This window comes from Solea solea, chromosome 2, assembly GCF_958295425.1.
Source record: "Solea solea chromosome 2, fSolSol10.1, whole genome shotgun sequence".
NCBI lineage: Eukaryota > Metazoa > Chordata > Actinopteri > Pleuronectiformes > Soleidae > Solea > Solea solea.
In genome coordinates, this window is record NC_081135.1 from 39,327,017 (window position 1) to 39,351,984 (window position 24,968).

At 45.7% G+C, this 24,968-nt stretch overlaps 2 protein-coding genes across 26 annotated transcripts in view; both read left to right on the forward strand.

Moving 5' to 3' along the window:
- Window positions 1-14,873, forward strand: part of LOC131475243 (golgin subfamily B member 1-like) — a 38,566-nt gene extending 23,693 nt beyond the window's left edge. Inside the window, exons 38-54 of the mRNA XM_058653222.1 lie at window positions 953-1,270; window positions 1,348-1,563; window positions 1,647-1,847; window positions 1,993-2,115; window positions 3,341-3,544; window positions 3,636-3,770; window positions 3,854-3,982; window positions 7,532-7,672; window positions 7,749-7,937; window positions 8,022-8,205; window positions 8,749-8,861; window positions 9,055-9,222; window positions 9,299-9,456; window positions 9,664-9,799; window positions 9,869-10,185; window positions 10,303-11,718; window positions 13,392-14,873. Coding sequence (XP_058509205.1) covers window positions 953-1,270; window positions 1,348-1,563; window positions 1,647-1,847; window positions 1,993-2,115; window positions 3,341-3,544; window positions 3,636-3,770; window positions 3,854-3,982; window positions 7,532-7,672; window positions 7,749-7,937; window positions 8,022-8,205; window positions 8,749-8,861; window positions 9,055-9,222; window positions 9,299-9,456; window positions 9,664-9,799; window positions 9,869-10,185; window positions 10,303-11,718; window positions 13,392-13,647 — 4,404 coding nt within the window. The 3' untranslated portion in view covers window positions 13,648-14,873. The remainder of the gene's footprint in view (window positions 1-952; window positions 1,271-1,347; window positions 1,564-1,646; window positions 1,848-1,992; window positions 2,116-3,340; window positions 3,545-3,635; window positions 3,771-3,853; window positions 3,983-7,531; window positions 7,673-7,748; window positions 7,938-8,021; window positions 8,206-8,748; window positions 8,862-9,054; window positions 9,223-9,298; window positions 9,457-9,663; window positions 9,800-9,868; window positions 10,186-10,302; window positions 11,719-13,391) is intronic.
- A 1,102-nt stretch (window positions 14,874-15,975) lies between these two features.
- The window catches only part of ttn.2 (titin, tandem duplicate 2), a 176,830-nt gene continuing 167,837 nt past the window's right edge, over window positions 15,976-24,968 (forward strand). For 24 of the 25 annotated variants that reach the window (XM_058617746.1, XM_058617865.1, XM_058617874.1 and 21 more), the window contains exons 1-15: window positions 15,976-16,207; window positions 19,004-19,106; window positions 19,233-19,436; window positions 20,583-20,870; window positions 20,962-21,044; window positions 21,440-21,657; window positions 21,749-21,824; window positions 21,900-22,052; window positions 22,764-23,027; window positions 23,112-23,228; window positions 23,607-23,855; window positions 24,097-24,156; window positions 24,234-24,492; window positions 24,575-24,641; window positions 24,716-24,913. In XM_058617746.1, the coding sequence (XP_058473729.1) occupies window positions 19,016-19,106; window positions 19,233-19,436; window positions 20,583-20,870; window positions 20,962-21,044; window positions 21,440-21,657; window positions 21,749-21,824; window positions 21,900-22,052; window positions 22,764-23,027; window positions 23,112-23,228; window positions 23,607-23,855; window positions 24,097-24,156; window positions 24,234-24,492; window positions 24,575-24,641; window positions 24,716-24,913 (2,327 nt within the window). In that variant the 5' untranslated portion in view covers window positions 15,976-16,207; window positions 19,004-19,015. The remainder of the gene's footprint in view (window positions 16,208-19,003; window positions 19,107-19,232; window positions 19,437-20,582; window positions 20,871-20,961; window positions 21,045-21,439; window positions 21,658-21,748; window positions 21,825-21,899; window positions 22,053-22,763; window positions 23,028-23,111; window positions 23,229-23,606; window positions 23,856-24,096; window positions 24,157-24,233; window positions 24,493-24,574; window positions 24,642-24,715; window positions 24,914-24,968) is intronic. The other variant, XM_058617856.1, reaches the window with a different exon arrangement.

The window sequence follows — 24,968 nt, forward strand, 5'->3', positions numbered from 1 at the left end:
GGCTGAGGTACACACACACACACACACACACATGAAGCTGTGCACACAGGCTGAGGTACACACACACACACATGAAGCTGTGCACACAGGCTGAGGTACACACACACACACACACACACACATGAAGCTGTGCACACAGGCTGAGGTACGCACACACACACATATGAAGCTGTGCACACAGGCTGAGGTACACACACACACACACACACACACACACATGAAGCTGTGCACACAGGCTGAGGTACACACACACACACATGAAGCTGTGCACACAGGCTGAGGTACACACACACACACATGAAGCTGTGCACACAGGCTGAGGTACGCACACACACACATGAAGCTGTGCACACAGGCTGAGGTACACACACACACACATGAAGCTGTGCACACAGGCTGAGGTACACACACACACACATGAAGCTGTGCACACAGGCTGAGGTACACACACACACACACACACACACATGAAGCTGTGCACACAGGCTGAGGTACGCACACACACACATGAAGCTGTGCACACAGGCTGAGGTACACACACACACACATGAAGCTGTGCACACAGGCTGAGGTACACACACACACACATGAAGCTGTGCACACAGGCTGAGGTACACACACACACACATGAAGCTGTGCACACAGGCTGAGGTACACACACACACACACACACACACACACACACATGAAGCTGTGCACACAGGCTGAGGTACGCACACACACACACACACCAAAGTCAAACAGAGGAAAGTAAAGGGATTTTTCAGGTGTTTCTTTGTCTGTTTAAATAAAGTTTGTTGTCATCTACATCTCCCATGATGCATTTCAGCTCAAAACATCCAGATTCTGACTTAACTTAGAACCTGACTCAAACTCAAGCTTAAAGACTTGAGTCTTGACTTGAACTGAAAGTAACTCGTCTCTGGATCTGGGTTTTATTTTGTGTTTCCAGTCTGCTCATCATGACATAGAGAGTCTGAAGCAGATCCTGGATCAGATCGGAGCTCTGCCTACAGATGTATCCTGCAGAACTGGTCCCTGTCCTCACAGTGAAGTCAGTAGACCGCTGTCCGTCCTGAAGACCCTGACCCAGCAGCTCAAGAGAGGTGGAACAGCAGAACCTGCTGCTGCCTCCACCGGGTCACTAAGTCCTGAACTGGCTGCTCGAGTTGACGTGGTTCTGAAGGAGCTGCAGAGTCTGAACCTGAAGATCAAGTCCAACCTGCAGCTGCTGCAGCCGTACGTCTCCTTCCTCAGGACAGTTCAGCAGGTCAGGTTCTCCTCAGGTCCGTGAGGCGCTGAAGTTAAACTGTGACGTTAGATCTTGATGCTGCGGTTGTTTTCTAGGTGGAGGAGCAGATGGAGGAACTGAGAGGGAGCTCCAGGAGGAGGTCAGGTGAAGAAGAGGAGAACATCGAGTCTGCCAACAGTTCCTGGCCACCACTGAAGAAGGAGGAGGAGCAGGAGGAAAAAGAACAGGTTGACATCTGCTGGCAGGACATGCTACAGAAGCTCCTCACTACTCAGGAACTGGGAAAAAACTATGTCCAAACCATCGTCATGGTAACCAGGACATCAGGAGTCCATGTTTTTGAGCTGAGAGATTTAGATGATCAAAGGTCACTGTGTGTGTGTGTGTGTGTCAGGTGCTGGGATCAGGCTTGGACCTGCAGTCTCTGGTGTCCGTGGTCCAGCAGACGATCGAGAAGCTCAGCAGAACCGAACAGGAAGTGAAGGAGCTGTGGAGTCAGCAGAGAGTCCAGATCCATCAGCACCAGGAGGACATGAAGTCTTACAGGAGGTTCCAGGACAGACTGCTCAAGGTATCAGGTGTCGAGAGGAAAAAGGTCCTGAACCCAAACGGATGAGTCCTTTAGAATATTCCTTTGATAATCCATAAATTGTTAAACGTCTGACTCATGACTCACGTCCTCTGAGTGCGTCCTGAACTCATGCACTCACTGACTAAATCTACTTGCTGTGTGTCTTCAGAACCTGCAGGACTTGTCCTGTGTCTCTGAGCTGCTGGACTCATGTACCTCAGTGGACCTGGATTCAGACGTGCAGACCTCCAGGTTGTTGGAGCGCTTCAAACTGGCCAGACCTCATTTTACTGTGAGTGGTGACTCTGCTCTGAGGACGGAGAGGACAGAAAGGGAGAGGACAGTGAGGACAGAGAGGACAATGAGAACTATGGAGACAGTTTGGACTGGTATTTAGTAGCTTCATTACTTTTGTGGTGATGATTGGGCCTGGGTGGATTTTAAGGAGGTTTAAGACCAAGGAGGACTGCAATTGTTGAGACCACAGAGATCTTTTAGATTGTTCTACTAGTCTTGGACTATATGGGTCCCAAGTGGGTTTGTCTGTGGTTTCCATGGTGGCCCAACCTTTGTTTGCTTCCTATGTTACTAAAACCATCTGTAGAACCTGATAATGTAATAAAAATTTGCACTTGAGTCCATTGAAAATGTAATAAAACCTGATCATGTAATAAAGTGCATTTCCCAATAATGTAATACACATTATACACAGATAATGTAATAAAGTATTACATTAACGGGAGGTTATTACAGTCATTATTATATATTAGGTCTATATTAGGTATATATTTTATATTATATATTAGTTATTAGGGTCCCACAAACCCTTATGGGCCCCACTTAGACATGCTGGCTGGGTATCTGGACTCTTTGTGTTTGACCTTTGGTTCTTCTGGATTGGTAGATTTTGGGGAGGGTTCTTTGGGACCAGCGGCACTTCTTTTGTACTCAATAGCATTGGTTCCAGATCTTTGGGTCTACTGGGATTGTGACGGTCAGAATTGTTGGGTTTTTTGGAAAACGGGACAGTGAGGATTCCTGGTATTGGTAGCACTACTGGGTGTTTGGGACCACAGGGTCTGGGACTCACTGACTCAGGGCCTCTCCATTCTCCAATCACTTACCGCGTTATTAACCCGCCTCCTCACTAGCTGTGAGCCAGGGGTGTGGTCGGATTACACAGTATATTCAATCAATGCATAGTAACGCACCACATTTTACGTACAGTAATGTTAACGGCGTTGTAACAACGGGAAAAGTAATTAGTTAGATTACCCCGTTACTAAAAAAATAACGTTGTTACCTAACAATTCCAAACACTGGTCCACTGACATGATCTGTTCATGAGAACATGGTTCTTCTGGTTCCAGTCAAACCAAAATAAGGTTCCATGTCTGTCCCTCCTGGTGGACGTCCTCACTGGGTCACAGATGTGTTGACCTCTGTACTCAGACACAGAAACTATGAAGTGGTCTTCACCTGATGTTTGATCAGATACACGGTTTTCTTTTGTCCAGCAACTGGACACAGAGGTGGCTGACATGAAGAAGAGCTGGAAGACTGTGAGAGGAGTCCAGCAACATCTGCAGGTGAAGGAGGTGAAGGAGGAGGTGGAGGATCTGTCCGAGCTGCTGAAGCTCCATGAGAAGGTGAAGAGGAAGGTCGAGCAGAGTGAGTTGATCCTGGATCTGACGAGCAGCTTCCACCTCACTGTCCAACAGGTCAGTGCACTTCAGTCTATGATCAACCCTGACAGGAAGCAGGGGGGCGGAGTCACTGACTGTGCACTGCCGTTGTTTCCTCTGTGTCCAGTTGGAGGCGCTGTTACAATCTCAGCCTCCAGCTGAGCTGAGTGGAGTCAGAGAAGAACGACAGCCGATCCAGAGTCTGTTTGAGAAGCTTTCAACGCTGAAGACGCACATTTGTGCTGCTGCTGCTGCAGACACTGTATGTACACACACAAACACAGTACTCTCTGGTACAGTAGAGCTGCAGTAAAGTTGTGGTTCTGGTTGTGGTTCTGGTCTCAGGTGTCAGGTTTCAGTGTGGAGCAGCTGCAGCGCCGCCTTCTGTCTCTCGAGTCTCTCTGCGCGTCATGGTTGAACAAAGCCGTTCGTCATGAGGAGATGCTCCGCCTTCTCAATGATGACATCATCCAGGTGAGGTAACGTGATGATGCTAACGTGATCATGCTAACATGATGATGCTAATGTGATCATGCTAACAACTGGTAAACAACAACATTAGCTGTTTATTGTGTTTCATTTCATTTGTTGGATCAAGGATTTATTTTTGTGTTTTTTGCTTCAGTCAAAGATGTTGTGTGATGAGACGCTGGCGCCCTCTGAAGGGGGGGTGTGTCATCACTGGTTTCTGTGGTGAGTCACTGAACAGCAGCTGCTGCAGGAACGACAGACAGACAGACAGACAGACAGACAGAGAGAGAGAGAGAGAGAGGCTAAATAAAGGTGGTGGGTATTTCCCATCATGCACCTGGTGCTGTGTGTCAGACTCAGTGACTCACAAACTCAGCTCTGAAGAAAAGTCAAAAGTTGAGTTTTCTTTGACCCTTTGTTTTCACAGAGGCAGCCATTTTGTTTTAACCCTCTTATGACATCATGAGAATAATCTGGATTAATTTAGATTCCAGATTTTAGATAACGTTCACTTTCCATATCTGTCAGTTATTTAACTGTTTACTGAGAAGATGACGTCACACGTGTGGCGGTGAATCTCGTCTGTGATTGGACGCTCGTTCCTCTGAAGTCCGAGAACATGAGAGCAAAGCTGAGCACAGGGGGCGCTGTGCTCATCTCAGCTGACATGGGGAGAGAGGCGGAGTCACAGCCTGACTGACAGATCTAGATATGACAAACAGTCCAGGTAATGAGACGATTGCATGCCGACAGGACTGTCACATGGCGGTCACACGACGGTCACATGACGACAGGGAGGTCACATGACGGTCACATGACGACAGGACGGTCACAGAAGAGTTAGAAACAACAAAAAACAGTGAATATATATAAATCAGTTAAAAAAAACCCACATTTTCATTTCATTTCAACACAATTTTATCAACACCCGCATATTAACTTGTGAAAGTGCGACCACATGAACTTGGAGGTTGTCATTTTCCAGTCCTGAGTCAGCGGTTTCAGTCGCAGCGCCCCCTGCAGTTGTAATTCCAAATCTTCAAATCGTTCAAACTCCAAAAAATAAAATGGCGGCTCCAAGTAGCAAATGTCTGCCCCCTACTGGTGTCTGTGGAAATGTTTTCATGTACCTGACAGCATTAGCTTGCTAGTTGGCAGAATTAGCTAGGATGCTAGGAATAACCACCAGTGTTGAGAAGTTCTGTAAACACTGGAACCAGCTGATCTGGGTTCTTATGAATGATTTACTAAATTAATCTTGTATTTGATCGTTTTTTAAAAAAAATTATCTAAACCAGTTTCTGTGATTTTTCAGCTTCTTAAATGTGAATATTTTCTGGTCTCTTTGCTCCATAAAAACAAAGAAATCCTTGTGGTTTGTGGACAAAAACAAGACGTTTGAGAACATCGTCATTCCCATGTTGACAAAAGAATCCACAGATGAATCGATTTATGAAAAGAATCTTCAGTCTTAGTCACACCGTGACTCATCCAGGCTCGAGTCCTCTCCTGCAGTTTGGTAAACTTTGACCCTCACAGCTGCTGCAGGGGTAGATTCAGTGTCAGGTGTTTGTTGGTTTCTTGTGGTCCTTGTGGTGCGTCAGGATGACTGATGATCTTCACAGACGTGAACAGGGAATAAGGATTAACTGTTCCTGCTCTGGGTTCTCAGTGCTGAGTCACCGGATGATTTAGAACTTGACCTGTTGTCAGGATCTGATTCTGAGTCTGTAAACAAACCACATACATTTAATATGCAGCTGGTTCCTCCTCCACAGCTGTAACAGCTTCCACTCTTCTTTGAAGACTTTCCTTCAGATTTTCAAGTGAATTTTTCAATGTGAATTTGTGTCCATTCATTCTGTCGAGCACTGATGAGGTCAGACACTGATGTTGGAAGAGATGGTCTGGATCACAATCTCTGTGCTGGTTCATCCCTAAGGTTCTGGATGGGGCTAAAGGTCAGGGCGCTGTGTGGGGTCAGATAAGTTCTTTCACACCAAACTCAAAGTCCACCCATGTCTTTATAGTCCTTGCTTTGACACAGTCGTGTTGGAACAGAAAATAAACTTCCAAAACATCTCTGTACGATTGTCCTTCATTAGAGAGAAGAAGCACCTTGGATTCCATGGTGAACTTTACCTGCTCGTCATAGATTGGGTCCCATCATCCTTCAAAGGTCTTACCGGAAACGCCTGGTTCATCTGGATCAAAAACCCTGGATTCTGTTCTTCTCAACATTCACGACCTGTTCACTCTGTCATGATCTGGATTTACCTCCAAACCAAGTTTGTTCTTTTGTTTGTTCAGACAAGGAGACCAGACTGAGTACTGGTCTGGGATTTTGGTCGATGAAGAATTCTACCAACAATGAAACAAGCTAGCTCTTCTCCTCATGGATCTCCTGCAGCTGCTGCAGTTTCATTGAGGATATATACTACCTCAAATAATACTTTGAGGTATTGTAGTTCTGATACTACGTGTTAATCTCTTCAGGATCTGCTGATTGTTCTCGTATTGTCTGCTGTTGTACTTCACAGGGTTCTTCTCAGGTTCTCCCTCTGTGGTCTTTCTAAATCATCTTTGGTAGTTTGTGGACTGTTGTGGTGATTGTGTTTCCACACACTCTTAGTAAGTCACCTGTCGAGTGAATTGTTGGACACTTCCTGTTTTTCCTGCTACATTTGGGTAACCTTTGCTACTTTCACGATCCTCTTTCTCGCTCCTTGTCCTGGGTTTCCCCTGACGACTCAGAGCTCTGAGGTCCCGCCTCCTCTGACTTCACACTCCCCTGTGTCTGTCTGCGTCTCTCAGCTGTCTTTAGCTGACAGATCAGTCACCTGACACCGCTATTCCCCCTGTCCCAACCAGAAATGTCCCGCTGGATTTAGACCCTCCTGCTCTAAAAATACCCTCAGCTAAGTCCGTCCACATGCAGCCGCGTCAACGCCGAGCTGAAGCTCGGCTGAAGCTCGGCTAAAGCTCGGCTGAAGCTCGGCTAAAGCTCGGCTGAAGCTCGGCTAAAGCTCGGCTGAAGCTCGGCTAAAGCTCGGCTTAAGCACGGCTAACACAGCTCTGACCAAAGATGAAGAAGATAAATAATGGTTTTAACTGTGTTAGCAGCATTAGCATGGCTTTAGCAATGGAAACTGATGACCATGAACTAGCGCTGAGCTGATTTGATACTTGGTTTGGGTCAGATGTTTTCATACAACGTTTGGACCAGAGAAATGTTAAATATGACAAATGTTTCAGTAAACACAGGCAACACGGAGTCATGTGACCTGGATGTTAGTGAGGCCAGGCCTTTGGTACATGACGGGTTGTGATGTTGGTATTGTATCGTGGTCCTCAGAATCTTGGTCATGAAGTGATGACTCGGAGGATCCATGATGTCATTATTCTTCATTCAGAGGAGACCATGACTTTTTGGGAAATACCAAAAATCAGTAGGGTCCGCCCTCTGTGGTCCCCCGACTCTAACCTGAACCTTCTTCTTCTTCTGTGGTTTCCAGGCTCCGCTGATTGACTTCCTGTTTTGTCTCTTTTCAGCTGCGTGACTCCTTTAAGGAGCTGAAGAAGAAGTTTAGCAACCTGAAGTTTAACTACCTGAAGAGGAACGACCGAGGCAGGAACCTGAAGGCCGTGAGGAACCAGCGGCAGCAGGTGGAGATGTACGAGGACAAGCTGCAGGTAAATGTCCACCTGTCCTCTGTCTACTCTGCGTCTAGGTGTTCTTACTCCCTCTGATCCTGATCTGGTCCTGCAGGTTCTCAGGAAGCAACTGCAGGGTGTGATAGCACGGCTGGGGTCAGAGGTCAAGGAGGGGGGCGTGGCCTGGGAGACGGAAGATGCTGTGAATCAGCTGGAGAGGCAGATGGTGGAATTTGAGCGAAGCATGCGCGGACACCAGAAAACTCTGGACATGAGCTGCAAACTGCAGGAAGCCATGGAGGAGGTGACCTTCACTCATCAGTTCACGCGTGATCACATGATCACGTCAGCGACGCCACATTCACACTGCGTCTTCTTCCATCAACAGTATCAGTTCTGGTGTGAGGACGCGAGCGCCACCATCGCCCGCGTGGGCAAGTTTTCCTGCGAGTGTCGCAGCACGGACGCCGTGGCTGTTCTTCACCGACAGTTTGAGAAGTTTGTGTGGCCGACGGTTCCTCAGCAGGAGGAGAGGATCGTGCAGATCACAGAGCTCGCCGTCAGACTGCACGGTGGGTGGCAACAAACACACGGAACGGACTTTTAGCAGATTTAGCTCCTAGCTACACGGAAATGGAACGATTTGGAAAAGGTTTCAGACAATGTTTTCATCCACAAGAAATGACTCTGAAACTTTCAACAGGCAGTAGGAGTGAATTTAGCATCAGGCTAACATCTTGATTTTTTTCGCTAAATCATTGTCAACCAGGCTGTTGAAAGTTGAAAACACTCCGAAATGTCACTGAACTGTTAAAGTTCACCATTCTGTGTATAACTGGGATGTATTAGCATGCTATGCTAGTAAAGTGCTACAGTCGAGTCACAAAAACACTCAAAGCTGCACAATTTCCTCCAAAAATAGAGCAAACGTGATGGATTTTGTAGCATTTAAGTCAAAATTATCCATGTTTTCATCTTTATTTGCAAGAACAAGTTGCTCGAATGCAAATTCTGTCAAAAACAGTGTGGATACGTGCTCTTGTTTACATATTTACCTGCGTATCATGTAGACTTAGCACAGAGTTAGCATCACTTCATGTGTGTGTGTGTTTCAGGGGTGGAGGAGGGGCGGAGGTTCACTGAGAAGACGGTCAGTAAACACTCAGAGATGATGGCGTCCATTAAAGAGCTGAGTGATGACCTGATGCAGCTGGAGGTCAAACTGAAGGTACAGACGTCACAGACACGAAACATCCTCTTATCATCTGCAGTCTTCACACAGGCCCTTGAAATCCTGGAAAGTTTGTTTTGATTTGAAATTTTGAAATTTGATGCTCTTTTTAAACTGTAAATTGTCATTTTTGTCTGCGTTTAGATTCCTTTCATTAAATCAGTGAAAAACTGCTCTGTTGTGTTTTCAGCTGCAGAAAGATGCAGAGAAAGAAGTGAAGGAGGAGACACAAGAGAAAGAAGTGAAGGAGGAGACACAAGAGAAAGATGGAGAGAAAGAGAACAAGATGAAGGAAAACAGAAAGAAGAAGAAGGAGGAGGAGGTTGAGAACATCAGCTCACAGGAGGCTGTTGACATGGTAACAACAATCACATGACCTGTAGATAAACATAAACAAACATGAGATAAGATTCTCCTCTGACCTGTGATCCCAGCAGGAACTGAAGGAGACAGGCCACACCCCCGAGCTGACCACCGAGCATGATGGGAGGGAGGTTCCAGTCAAGAGGGAGACTGCGGCCAATAGGAAGCCTCCGTTCCAGAAGAGCCACAGTCGGGAGTTTGACAGAGAGACGCTTGTCTCAGAGAACAGGTACACACACACACACACACACACACACAGGTGGACTTTGGTGTGGGAGAGTGAGTGCTTTACAAACTCCTTGCCCAGTGGTACCACAGCCTTTTGACTTAACAGGGATTTGAACCGGCAACTCTTTGGTTATAATCCCAGTACCCTCTCCACTTGTCCATGGGCTATAGATAAAGATAAAGTGAAACTCTGTCGTCTCTGTTTCAGACAACACTCGGAGAGGTTCACCTCCTCCTACAGCTCCTCCCAAACCCGCAGCTTCTCCTGCTCCCCGGTGGAGACCAACCAACTGGTCAGTTCTGACGTTCAGAGACAGAATCAGGGCAAAGAAACAGGAACACAGGTAGTGATCATTTCAGCCTGTGAAAGAGTTGTTTTCGATCATCTTTTATTCACTTATTATTTTACCTAGGTTGCACCAGGAGGGGACCTGTTGGAGGCGGAGCTCCTGCTCCAGGAAGTAATGTCAGAGGATTTGTTTTTCACTGATGAGTACGAGTGTCCGTCACCTGACGACATTTCCCTCCCGCCGCTGGCAGAGACACCGGAGTCTGGGATGGTCCAGTCAGACACTGAGGAGGGCTTTTGTTTCCAAAGCAACCAACAGAACCACGTCCAGTCAGGGCAGAGCGGGTCTGGTTCTGCTGCTGGTGCTGTCCAACAACACAGAGAGTCCTGCTTGACAGAGGGTTGTCCAACTCCACCTGTCACTCTTCACTGTAACACGAGGTCTGTTCAGGTCCCAATCAGCACATCACTGTCTATGTGGGCCCCATAAGGGTTACATTTGGGTCCAGGTTTGTCCGTGGGTTCCAGATTCAATATTTTTTCCCTGTCTTGTTACAGGTTCAGATCAGAGTCCATTTCTTTTGTCCAGAGTCCACTGACAGTTCCTGCTCCAAGTTTCCTTAGCAGCAGCCTGAGGACGGAAGAGACCACAGTCAATAAATTCTCGGACACTGCTGACCAATCCCTCACCACCGCTGAACCAGACCCAGGTCACAAGGATAATGCTACAGATAGCAGTTCCAACAAAGACAACGTTTTCCCTGAAACAGAGCCTCAGGTGATTCCAGGTAACCAGGGTAAAAACACCATAAAGGTCTTGATCAAAAATGAGACCCTGCCACAGGCTGATTCTGTTCCCCATCCTGCAGCACTCAGTCAGATCCACATACCTCCCAAGTCCACTTATGGTCAAGTCCAAACCTTAAATGATGTCCAAGTGGACAAGGCCCCATCACAAAGTCATAGGTTCCTCAAATGTGGCACAAACTCGACTGAAACTGCGACTTTTTGTCAAGACAAAAGATTAACACAGATCTTCCCAGGCACCAAACTTCACAGTCCAGTTACCCAACAGACCTTTAAGGTTCAGACCTCCCCATCAGACACTTTCAGCAGCAGCCATGTTTCACACCTCAAAAGACCTTTATCACAGAGTAAGACCTTTTTAAAGACTGATCAAATTCCCCAGACCAGAGGATTTGCTCCCAGCCTCACAGATTCTGCTTCCCACAAAGTTGGCAGTCTTCTGCAAGATTCTGGGCTCCTCGAGTCCTTGAAAACCAGCACGATCCTTACTCAAGACAGTCAGTCCTACACTGATTGTAGGAGTGGCCTTGATCAGAGAGAACCTTCTTCATGGACCAGCAACGAAACACCCACAGTGGACCTGCCCCAAAGCACCACCACAACGCCCTCTGTGGTTTACTGCCGGTGCTCTCCTTCAGAGAACATACCACAGAGTTGCACGTCTTCCAGGTCAAAGCAAGACAGCTCCAGCTCCTGTGGTAGCAATGTCCAGGCCTCCCACCCTACAGATCCAAGTAGCATCAGAAGTACCCGCAGCCAACAAATCCACCCGACACTTCACTCCCATCATGAGCCTGTGACCTCCACCTGTACCCAGCAGTGTGTGCATGACCCTGGCATGACTCCCAGCAGTCCTGCCAAGCCCACAGCACACACCAAAGCTTTAGCTCAGCAGGCTATCCCGCATGTCACAACCCCTTCATCTCCATCTCATCTACTAACTTCAGACCCAGACATTTGTTTGCCCCTGTCCATCCGAGAGGAGATCAGACTGACTCCTCAGATCCAAGGGCCTCCCCTTCCTGCTCCTCCTCTTCCCCAGGGAAAGGCCTCTAAAGCTGGCCCCTCTTGCTTCACCAGGCCCCTGTCTCGAGCCACCGTCATGGAGGGCTCTCCAGTGACGCTAGAGGTGGAGGTGACAAGACACCCAGAGCCCACGCTCACCTGGTGGGTAGCATACAACCAGCTCCACCCTAACACACAAGATTCATGAGATTATTAAGTGATCACGACTTAAACCTCCAGCAGTTGCATCTTATCTCCACTAGTTGGCAACTGGACTTTTCTAAAAATAGACACAGTTAAAGTCAGCCAGCACGATTCCCTGGTTTTATGCTAGCAGCTACCACATGCTGTTAAAGCCTTTGCAAACCAAGTGTTAGTTAGTTTTTTAAACTCACCTGAGCTTTTACATCACTGAGTGAAATAACTGCACTTATTTTTTTTCACACCAACGTTTTCGTATGTTTTCAGACGGGAACAGAACTTTCAAAATATTTCACTGATCACAAAACAAGTTCATCCCTGAATTTAACTCTCCTCTATTCACCTACTTTTTTAAACATTCTTCACATGATGTCATCATCAAAATAATGTATTCACCTCTTCATCATGTCACACTAAGGCCGATGCTAGCTAAGCAAATCACCTGCTTAAACTCAAACAGTACATTTTAGCAACATTAGCTAACATTTTCTATGAAATTGGACTGACGTTGACACATGACTGCTCTGTTTATTTCACTTTTATTTATCCGTTAGTTTACAGAAACACAGATCAGTGACATAGGCTAAAAAACGAAGTGCTGGAACAATATCTAAGACAGTGTCAAAATGCTACTAAGCTAGTTAGCCGTGCTGTTCAGAGAAGGTGGAAGATCATTAGCTAGCTACAGGCAGAGTAAGCTTTCATGACGAGTGTTAGCCGACCATTTCCAGCTAAATACGATGATTTTTGTAGAAGAAGTTTAAGTGGTAATTCAGTAATTTTTTTTTTGTAGTGTGCTTGAATGAGTGAATGCTAACTGTGCTGTGAGCGCCCCCTGTTCTCAGAATAAGCAGTAAAATAATGACTTCCAGCAGAAACACAAGGACAAACAAAACCATCACCTATTACGTCTACAACAGTATAACTGGAGGAAACTGACGTTTGTGAACCACTCACTCTCCCACACCAAAGCTCATAGAGAAAACCAGTGATTTAAACATCACACACAGGAGCTGTTGATCCACTGCTGCCTCCATCACTAAGTTCAAATGTCTTATTTTAATGAATTCGGCATTTGAAATATTTAATTTAGACTTAACTCAGTGACACAGAGTGACCACACGAGGCAGCAGAGGACCAGCAGCTCCTGTGTCCTCGCAGCTAAAATCACAAATTTTCCTGTCGGAAAAGTCCGTCTCACAGTGAGATAAAGACGTGATCATGTGACGTAGAGATCGCAGAAACTTAAACTAACATAGAGTTTATTACATGAGCCTGTGTCAGCAGCAGGGGGCGCTCACAGCACAGTCAGTGAGGTTAGACCTCATATCACCACATTTCAAAAAAAATCTGAACTTTAAAACAAACATTTAAGAGATTGTCGTCATGCTAACAAGCTACATCTTTAACATCTCTAGCTTCTTAGTGGCTACTAACGTTAGCTTGTCACATTATCATTAGCGTTTATAAGTGTGTGTTAATGTTGTGTTACTAACGTGTTGTCACTCTGCTGCCCCCTACCTTCATGTTCTTTCATTAACATTCATGTGCTGGTTCACCTCAGTGCTGAGTCTGAGTCTGGTTCTGACTTTGGCTCTGTGACCTCTGACCTCCTGTCATCGTGGTTACTCCAGGTGTAAAGATGGAGGCGTGGCCGTCACCAGCTCGGGCGGAGCTCTGGTCTGTGAGGACGGGAAACACTTCCTGTTTCTCGCAGAGGCGTCACACTCAGAGGGCGGGGCCAGCGAGAAGCGGGCGGCTGCTCACGGCGACTCGTCCGGTGACAGGTGGCTGTTGTCGGAAGTGTTTGACGTCATGAGCAAGGACTGGCTGACGTGGTTCGGTTCACTGTGCGTCCTCCTGTGGCTCCTGGTCCTCGTCCTTCTCTAGTGTCTAACCTTCACTACAAGAACCTGAACCAGTCCAAAACCTGGACCTGAACCAGTCCAACACTACATTCACACTGAGAGCAAAGAACTTTTAATTTGAATATGAAGTGTTTTTTACACAATAAATTTAACTCTGCCTCCTTAAAAAGACTAAAATTTAATAGAAAAAGTAATTTAAGTATTTTTTACATTCATTTGCTAAAAATATTTAAACTTCTCGCTGGAGCAATGATCACGTCAAGGACGATCACGCGTAAATTAGTAATAAATCGGGACTGGAAATGTCGTCACACTGAAGTTTATTACGTAAATTTTTTTCAAACTTTACGTTAAGTCACGTTATCCGTTATCGGTTCATGGTCGTGTTATAGCTAGGTCATGTCCACAGACACCAGTAGGGGGCAGTACTGAGGAATTGGAATTACAACTCCAGGGGGCGCTACGTCAAAAAAACGTTTTCAAAAGTTATCAGGTCATCTTATGCCCCGCCCCCTTGACGTCTTTGTACTTTGTGATGCAACATCGCAACATTTGGACAATACTCAGCGATAATTGACGTACAAAACATTGCAAAGTTTCAGCGATAACTGACGTACAAAACATCGCAAAGTTTCAGCGATAACTGACGTACAAAACATTGCAAAGTTTCAGCGATAACTGACGTACAAAACATTGCAAAGTTTCAGCGATAATTGACGTACAAAACATCGCAGTTTCAGCGATAACTGACGTACAAAACATTGCAAAGTTTCAGCGATAATTGACGTACAAAACATCGCAAAGATTCAGCGATAACTGACGTACAAAACATCGCAAAGTTTCAGCGATAACTGACGTACAAAACATTGCAAAGTTTCAGCGATAATTGACGTACAAAACATCGCAAAGATTCAGCGATAACTGATGTACAAAACATCGCAAAGTTTCAGCGATAACTGATGTACAAAACATCGCAAAGTTTCAGCGATAACTGACGTACAAAACATCGCAACAAATATTTTAACAGAAAAAAGTGAAGTTTGTGGGTCGTTCGATTCTTGTAGTGGAAACACACACAATCACACACCGACACACACACACTCACACAGACATACACAAAGCATCACTATATATAAGTGTGAGATAAGTGTGAATTTAAATAAAATTATATATGTATTCACACTATATAGTGTTTACATATATAACTTTATTCCTGGTTGTTGAATAATGTGAATAAAAAGTTTAAAGATAAAAGAGTTGTTTTGTTCAAACACCGTCACATTTAAAAGTCATTAATTTCAGATTAGGATTAATTTCAGATTAGGATTAAATCCTCTAAATCAAATTGTGTTCCATTTCATTAATTTAGTTCTAAGTAACTTCTTTTAAAATGAACTGTTTACTTGATCATCATTGTGTTAAAATAACACAAACACACAATGATGAGTCCTGGAATAATGTTTGTTTTGTGTGAATTAAATTAAAGTTTGAAAACATAGGCATTAAAATTCAATAGAAACAATAAACATGTGTTTAAAACTATAACAGTGAAGAGATAAAGTAAAGGAGTTTATTTGAAATCTGCTGAAAACAACATGTGACCCTGATGAAGGTCTGAAGACGAGCTGGTGAGTAAAGTTTATTCTATGAAGCTGTTAAAGCTCAGCTACGTAAGTGCTGTGTTTTAGTGTTGTTATCTCACTGTGAGACACACACACACACACACACACACACACACACTGCTGCCTCCATCACTGAGTTCAAATGTCTGATTTTGTCTCCAGTGTTTGAAACCCAACGTTCAGATTAAACTCAGTGACACAAAGTGACCACACGAGGCAGCAGAGGAGCAGCAGCAGCTAAAATCACTGGTTTTCTGTGAGTGGTTTACAGACGTCTGTGAGATATATATATATATTCATGAATATATATTCACTCAAGAGACAAAATCAGACATTTGAACTCAGCGATGGAGGCAGCTGTGTGTGTGTGTGTGCGTGTGTAAGCATGTGTGCGTGCGTGTGCGTGCGTGTGTGTGCGTGTGTGTGTGTGTGTGCGTGTGTGCGTGCGTGCGTGTGTGTGCGTGTGTGTGTGTGAGAGTGAGAGACTTTCCTGTTGGAACAAAACTAACATTTCCAAAGTGAACTTGTGTCTTAAATGTGTCGCCGTGTCTCTTGTCTCACGCTGACAGGTGGGCGACGAGGACACAAAATGGCCGCCCTCCTCTCCCATGGTTCCCTGCTGCCCCTCCTCACAGGACGGCCGGCCAATGGCGTCCTCCGCCCCCCTGTGATGTCACAGCGGTATAAAGCCCCCCTGCAAGCAGCTGCCTGCTCTGAGCAGAGTCAGCGTTCCCGGCCTGGACGCCTCGGCTCGAGGGACTGCTGTCTGTCTGTCTGTCTGTCTGTCTGTCAGGTGGACAAACAAAACTACACGGCGTCGACGGCCGGTAGTTTTGTTTTTTGTGTCCTTCGAGGCCTCGGCTCTTTCTCCTCTTGGATTTTGTAAACTTTTTTTGGTGGACTCAGAGATCAGCTGACGCAGCCCTCGTCAGGGCAGCACGGGCATCCTTGCTCTGACAAGTAAGTGTCTCCTCAGTGTGAGGGTATTTTTAGTGATTGACAGCAGCTGCTCTCACGCCTGTTTCCTGACAAACTGATCACACCTCAGTCAGAGTGGAGGAGTTTGTGATGTTTGTGTGTGATTGTGATGTTTGTGTAGATGTTTGTGTGTGTTTGTGTGCGATTGTGATGTTGGAGCTGAAGGTTAGCGCCGCGTCGTCCCAGAATAGCCTGTGATAACATCAGAGCGCGGCGGTGCCGGCTGATGGCTTTTTAAGGGAATCAGCAGCACAGATATCAGTTGCTCCTCCAGTTATGTGACACATGGTGGCTGTCAATCAAACTGAGGTGTGCGTGTGTGTTATTTTTAGAGTTAGATAAGCCCCTCCCCCCTCCCCAGAAGAAGTGTCTCAGAGGAGGAACTTTTATTTCACAGCTGTTGCTTTACTTTGAAGGCGTGAACTCAATTTAAAGAAGAGATAATTAGTTTAAAGACAAAGGAAAAGTTAAAAGATTCATTTACTGAAACAAAGTGAAGATAAAACACATTTTTATTTCATGTCAAACATCGCAGTAAAGTCATCAGTGTGTGTGTGTGTGTGTATATATATATATATATAATTATTATTATTATTATGAATGTTTGTTTCTGTTCAAATGTTAAAGATTAAATGAAATAAGTAGAAATATTTCACTACTGTTCTCTAATAAAATCACTTAACACTTACCACTTAACACTCACTTAACACTTAAACATGAACGTGAGTCAGCACTTTAAATTTAGCTGAGTCACAGGAACAAAAGGCCTTAAATGACAAAACATGCCTTAAATAAAAATGTCCTTAAGACACAAAAGACCTGCATTAATAATGAAAACCTTAAATTACAAAATTAATTCAATGTTAACAAAGTAAAAAAAACACCCTTAACTGACAAAAGACCCTAAAATACAGATACCTTAAAAAAGTAAATCAATGTAAAAATGAAAAATACCTTAAATTATAAAGGCAATTGTATGTCAAATGTGATTTGATGACAAATAACACCTTAAATAAAGTTCTTCAATGAAAAAAGTCCTTAAATAAAAACAGTCCTTCAATTAAAAAAGTTCTTAAATAAAAACAGTCCTTCAATTAAGAAAGTTCTTAAATGAAAAAAGTCCTTAAATAAAAACAGTCATTCAATTAAAAAAGTCCTTAAATAAAAACAGTCCTTCAATTAAAAAAGTCCTTAAATAAAAAAGTTCTTAAATGAAAAAAGTCCTTAAATAAAAACAGTCCTTCAATTAAAAAAAGTCCTTAAATATAAACAGTCCTTCAAAAAAAGTCCTTAAACAAAAAAAGTTAAATAAACAGGCCTAACCAGGATCAGGATCAGGACCAGAGACAAACTGGGACAATTGAGGACAAATAACCATTCACTTAACTCATTACTGTCCCCTAGTGGACAAAGCTGTTACTTTTGTGCTCCATTGAAGGAGACAGAGGCTGGTTCTGGTTCTGGTTCCGTGTTTGAGCTGAAGATGATGCTGTTTTTAAACCTGTTGCCGTTTGTTTTGTGTGTGTTTGTTTGTTTGTTTCCTTTCACACTGATCAGTAAAATCAGCTGTTAAAAAAATAAATAAAACCTTGAGACTTTTACAAATGTTTGTATGTAAACAAATCAACATCTGGCAAACTAAATGAAACTGATCATTAAAAATTAACAGCGTTTAAATCGTTATCTATTTTATAGTATAAATATAAATAAAAACAAAATCTAGTTTTAGTCACATGTGACATTGACAACAGATTCTGTCGTTTAAATCATTGATTTATTTGATAATAAATCTTTGACATGAAATGTAAATGAACTGAAACATAAAGATGATATAAATATATGATAAATATGAAAATGTCTGACTTGTTTTAGTGATTCTTGTTTTTTATCATTGATATAAAAAAATATTATATTCGAATCAAAGACATGAATTTAAAATATTCATGAATGCATTTTTATATGAAATATTTCAAACAATAAAGAAATGTATTGTAAATAACATTTTAAAACATATTTCTAGAATTTTCTTTGTTTTATAATCACATCAAACCTCAACATCTTATTTAATGCCAAGTAGCTAATGATACTGTTAGCATGCTAATGTCTGTCGCTAGTAAATGGAAACGGTGTCGTGTTAGCATTTGTTAGCATTCGTTGGTGTGTTTTCCAGTTTCTACAGAACTAAAATCGCGTAACGAGCGTTGGCTAGGTTTGCTAACTAGCATGCTAATCTACCCTGTTATGCTAAAGCGTCAGTAAAGTAGTTGTTGTTGATGTGGGCGGCAGCCATTTTGAAGTGTGAACTCTGGACAGGAGGAGTTTGAAAGGGTCAATGAAGTTGGATGTCAGCTGTAGGGGGCGCTATAGTTGAAACGTCTGACTCACAGCTAGCAAATTAGCAGCAGAACAACTAGCTGCACAGTGTTGCTTCAAAAAGGGACCAACTGAATTTATCGTCCAATGTCAACGTGTTGTTTACATTATTGCGATAAATGTTACTATTTACATAAATGACATGAAAACTATTTAAAAAAAAAAAAACATGTTTATTGTTTTTCAAAAGACAGACAAACAAAAAGGAAAGAACAACAAAGAAGAAAGAGAAAACATTCAGAACGAATGATGGTATCAGTCCATGGTCACAGTTCGATAATAAAGCGAGAAAACACTTTATTTTGAACTGGGGGGAGCCGAGTGGACCTGATGATTTATGATGAACTTGGTTAGTTTGTGTTGTGTTTTTTTTTGACCCAGAGTTTCTTGACTCCGCCTCCACAGGGTGCCGACAACATGTCAACACAAGCGCCGACATTCACACAGCCGCTCCAGAGCGTCGTGGCACTTGAGGGTAGTGCCGCGACGTTCCAGGCTCAAGTTAGTGGTAAGAAAACCTTACAAAGCTACGCTAACTCTCTCCCACATCTTACATTTTTAATGCTAAGATAGGCTACATGTCCTGGATCACCTGAGGTCTTTAACTTCTCTCCGGTTCCTCTGTCCTCCACAGGTTCTCCAGCTCCTGAGGTGAGCTGGTTCCGTGATGGTCAGGTTCTTTCCGCCACCGCTTTGCCCGGTGTTCAGATCTCGTTCAGCGATGGCCGCGCTGTTCTGAAGATCCCCGCTGTGACCGCCGCGCACAGCGGAAGGTTTTCCATCAGAGCAACCAACGGTGCTGGACAAGCCACAAGCACAGCTGAACTCCTCGTTACAGGTGAGTCTCAGGTAGACTCGTGGTCACAGGTGACACTCTGGTAGACTCGTGGTCACAGGTGAGGCTCAGGTAGACTCGTGGCCACAGGTGAGACTCAGGTGAGACTCGTGGTCACAGGTCAGGCTCAGGTAGACTCGTGGTCACAGGTCAGGCTCACGTAGACTCGTGGTCACAGCTGAGGCTCAGGTAGACTCGTGGCCACAGGTGAGACTCAGGTGAGACTTGTGGTCACAGGTCAGACTCAGGTAGATTCGTGGTCACAGGTGAGGCTCAGGTAGACTCGTGGTCACAGGTGAGACTCAGGTAGACTCGTGGTCACAGGTTAGACTCAGGTAGATTCGTGGTCACAGGTGAGGCTCAGGTAGACTCATGGTCACAGGTGAGGCTCAGGTAGACTCGTGGCCACAGGTGAGACTCAGGTGAGACTCGTGGTCACAGGTCAGACTCGGGTAGATTCGTGGTCACAGGTGAGGCTCAGGTAGACTCGTGGTCACAGGTGAGGCTCAGGTAGACTCGTGGTCACAGGTGAGGCTCAGGTAGACTCGTGGTCACAGGTGAGATTTAGGTAAACTGGTGGTCACAGGTGAGACTCGGGTAGACTCGTGGTCATAGGTGAGACTCAGGTAGACTTGTGGTCACAGGTGAGGCTCAGGTGAGACTTGGGTGGATTTATAGTTACAGGTAACAGTTTAATATAAATAAAAACCTCCTCAGATGAGTCGGGTTATATTTATCTCCATCAGCTGTTACTTCAGAGATTAAACTCTCAGCTGCTGCAGCATAACTTCCCTAAATAGGACCTCAGGATTATCAGAACCTGGACCAGGGAGGATCTGGTGTCAGAGTCCGCGGTCACCAACATTCACATGTCACCAGTGTGTGTGTGTGTGATGTCTCACTTCTTTGAACTTTAAACTCTTAACATTTATGCTTGTTATATCGTAAAGTTTGGGTCAGTAAGAGTGTGAGAGAGCTAGCATTAGCAGCTACACTATGACAAATGCTACCAGTACACCCCGCCCCCTCCTGTCAGCCTCCTGGTAAAAGCCCCGCCCCAAAACACTGAGGGTTGTTTTTGGACATTTTAGTTGTCGTGATCTTGGTAACATTTTAAACAACAACAATGTTTTAATGTGTTTTTCACAGTGGAGACAGCGCCCCCTAACTTCGTTCAGAGACTACAGAGTTCCACAGTGAGACAGGGCAGCCAGGTGAGACTGGATGTCCGCGTCACAGGAATCCCCACCCCCGTGGTGAAGTTCTACAGAGAGGGAGCTGAGATTCAGAGCTCGGCAGACTTCAGGATCCTCCAGGACGGCGACCTCTACAGTCTGCTGATCGCTGAGGCCTTCCCAGAGGATTCTGGGACATATTCTGTGACCGCCACCAACAGCAGTGGACGCGCCACGTCCACCGCTGAACTGCTGGTCCAGGGTGAGAATGTCAGACTCCAACAGGATTCTGTTTTTATCTCATCTGTTGATCAGTTTCATGTCTAAACCTGACGTTGTGCATTTGTGCTCAGGTGAAGAAGCTGTACCTGCTAAGAAGACCAAGACCATCGTGTCCACGTCCCAGATGACCACTTCTCAGGCCAAAGTGCAGAGGGTGAGACAGACCAAAATATCAATCAATAATCAGTTTAGTCCACTTCTCCACCACATGTGTTCTGGTTCTGTTCAGGAACCTTGGAACCTGAGCTTCACTTGGAGAACCAGTTAATTTTTTTAAGGGTAACAATGTTATGGATCACATGGTCTTTCCAGATAACTTCTGCGTTCCGTTTCACATATTCCGACACCAGTGGTTCAATCCAAAATAAAACGAGGGTCCACGGTAGTTTGTGGACCTGATCCTGTATTCCAGGAGGTGGCAGTGGTGGCTCAATATAAGGTTGTGCCCAGTGTGTGAAGTTTTTTTCCAGAATCAGGAATGATTCCCTGTCGGTGTAAATTGTTTCCCGTTAACCTGATTCTCATGAACACATGATGTTTCCTGCTCAGAGGGTGGAGTCGGGCTTCCAGGCCACCACCATGATGGAGATGCACATGGAAGGAGGCGGAATGATGACTCGGCACGTGGCTCACAAAACCCCTCCCCGGATTCCCCCGAAGCCGATGTCCAAGTCCCCGCCCTCCTTTATATCCAAGGTGACGGGCGGACGCCAACAGTCGCCGTCACCCGTCAGACACGTCAAAGGGCCGACGCCCACAGCTGTCAGGTACAGACGCAGTCGCTGAGTCGGCGCACTGCACCGCTCAGTTAGAGTTGAGCGAGTTGATCAGAAGACGTGTGTCTTTCCCACTCCACAGATCCGTCTCTCCGTCCACCAGACTGTCCGTGTCCCCCATCAGACCCGTCAAGTCTCCCATCATGAGCCGCAAACAGGTGAGCAAATAAATCAAATGTGTTCAGGTTTGAAACTTTAGATAAAGATATTTACACCTGCTGGTCGTCTGGCAGTTATCCGGCGGCGCTGAAGTCCTCCCGCCCTGGAAACAGGGCGACTACACCGAGGCCGGTTACAGCACCATGACCACGGTGACCAGAGTCAGCGGCGCCGCACAGATGCACGTGGAGAAGCACTGGGAGCAGCAAGTCACCGCCACCAGAGAGGTGAGGGGGCGGAGTCAAAGTGACAACATGAATTTACCTGTGTGTGAATGGATGAATGTGTTGGTGTTTGAGTTCTGCTCCTCAGAGGATGAACCTCCTGCAATCACCTAATTTCTTCTTCTTTCCCCCGGTCCTTGAACGGATCACGTGTGATGTCACTTCCTCCACGATTAACGTCTCATTCAAGAGTTAAAATGTGTGAAAACATGAAGATGTTACGTTGTCAGTGTTTCTTTAGAACATAAATGAAATGTAGCATTACAGCTAAGTTTGCTACTTAGCATGCTAACACGTCTGTGGTATTTTCCGCAGACACAAAAACTAAAGCTTTCACTCTGTTGATGTCTGGAGCGGCTGTGGGATTACTGAAATTGTGACCTATTTGCGAGTATTTACAGGAACACACTGTCACACGAGTGATGCTAACAGCGTCTTGTGTTTGTAGCTACACATTTAGCCATAACGAGTGCTAACCTGTAGTCACCAAGCACGTTATAGTTACGTTAGCAGCAGAAGCTAACAAACGTTTAAAGACTTTTCTATTTATTGACTTCTTTCTACAGTTTTACACATTTTCTTTACAAAGTGAGCCCGATGTTTCCCACCATGATGTCTGGAGAGTAAACAACACAGTGCTACGTCTAGTTAGCAGCTAAGTTCCTTAGCACTGATTTTGTGTCGCCATCGATGTTTTGCTGTTTGTTTTTCCAGGAGGAAGGAGGTAAAAAAGCAGGGGCGGTGGCCACGGTGGTGGCCGCTGTAGACCTCGCTCGTGTCCGTCAGCCGGTGCATGTAGAGGGTGGGCGGGCTGAAGAGGAGGAGGAGGAGCCTGTAGAGGTGGAGGTGAAGCAGCAGCAGCAGCACGAGCAGCAGCAGGTGGTGGTTTCTGCTGAAGTTGAAGCTGAAGCTAAAGCTAAAGCTGCTACGTCTGTGACGTCAGAGCAGCACACAGTCCAGGTGTCCCAGGTGTCCCAGGTGTGAGGCGTTCACTGACACTTTGACCTCTGATACTTGTTAGCACAGTAATAACCGATCAATAAACTCTGTTGGTTGCTCCAGATTCAGAGAACAACAGAAATCTCCGCCCACATGGACGCTGGCGTCTCCTCGTTCTCCACAGTTCCACATTTCACTGTTTCTAAAGTTTCTGTCCCCAAACATGAACCTGGTCACGAGGTAAGGGGAGGAGCCGCAGGTCGCCGTCACCTCCATCACCATCTTTAACTCACATGTTAACAGACACGTTGTGGTGTGATTCACTCTTTTAAACTTCACAACTTTCACCTGATTTAACGTCACGACACAAGTTTCTGTCAGAAAACAGTGTGGTTGTGTGACGCTGACTGTGCTGTGAGCGCCCCCTGCTGCTGACAACAAACCAACTCCTCTGTGTAAAAAGTCACGAGAAGAAACGATGAATAATCGACCCAGTGACCTCACCGTGACCTCACCTGAGACTAACTCCTCATGAATTCCCACCTCTAACACCATGGACTGTGGAGGCGGAGCTTGTTTGTTGCCGTCAGCTAACGCTGTTCTCATTGGCTCGGTCAGGTGTCCATCGCTGGCTCTGCCATCGCGACTCTGCAGAAAGAGTTACGCTCGCCCGTCGCTCCCAGACACGTCATCAAGCCCGTCAAGTCGCCCAGTCCGTCTCGCAGGGCGGTGGCGCTGGAAGTGCGGGGGACGCCGGAGCCCCTCCCCCCACCGTTCAGAGACATCAGATATCAGAGTCACGTTGACTTTAAGGCGGGCAGGGCTTACACGGCCAGTGAAGAGGAGTTTGAGGACTGGGAGCCTCAGGTTGGTCCGACTCCGCCCCCTTTGCTGTCATCCTCTCTTCACTCCCCCCAGATTTAACCCCGCCTCCTCACTGCAGCCAATCACACGCTGCCCTCATGAAGAACCTTCTTCCTCTTCCTGTCTTCACCTTTTGACCCCTCCATCTTCTCTGCAGGGTTTTAACTCCTCCCCCCTCATCGCGTGAGCGCAGCCTAGTTCAGTGTGTTTGATGTTTTGACTTGTGTTGTTGTTTTTCCACCAGGAGGCGGCAGCAGTGCCCACAAGAGCCCGGGAACCTGTTACTCCTCCCACGCTCATCGCTGTAAGTTCTCCTCACAGTTCTTCTCATGGTTCTTAAATCTGTGACAGTGTTTGAAGGTGTCATTGTTCTGCGAGCAGGGCCTGAAGAACCTGACGGTGACGGAGGGCGAGTCGGTGACACTGGAGTGTCACATCAGCGGTCAGCCCGCCCCCACCGTCATGTGGTTCAGAGAGGACTACAAGATCGAGAGCTCCATCGACTTCCAGCTCAGCTACGAGAATGGATTTGCCCGCATGGTTATCCGCGAGGCGTTCGCCGAAGACAGCGGCCGCTTCACGTGCACCGCCACCAACGAGGCGGGAACTGTCAGCACCTCGTGCTACCTGCTCGTCAAAGGTAACGGCCGAGTCATGAGGGGAATATGAGAAATAATTTTCCAGAGAAGAAACATTGATCCTGGATTCCCTGTTTGTTTTAGTGTCGGAGGAAATCGAGAGCAGAGAGGAAATGGCCGTCACTGAAACGGGTGTCGCACAAGAAAAAATGTAAGTGAAACGTGAAACACTGGCGAGTCGCTGTGAAGTCCCGCGTGAGTTTGATTAAATGATTGGTCCTTCAGCGTCTCCATGGAGATGAAGGGTCAGGTGGTGACAGAGGTGACGACAGGAGAGTCCGTCACTCCCTTCTTCGTCAGGAAACCCACCGTCCAGAAGCTGGTGGAGGGAGGAAGTGTCGTCTTTGAGTGTCAGGTCGGAGGAAACCCCAAACCTCATGTGATCTGGAAGAAGGGCGGCGTGCCACTCATGACTGGATACAGGTACATGATTAGCTGCGGGAATGAAAATGGCTTCATGTTTAGTATGAAGACGTGA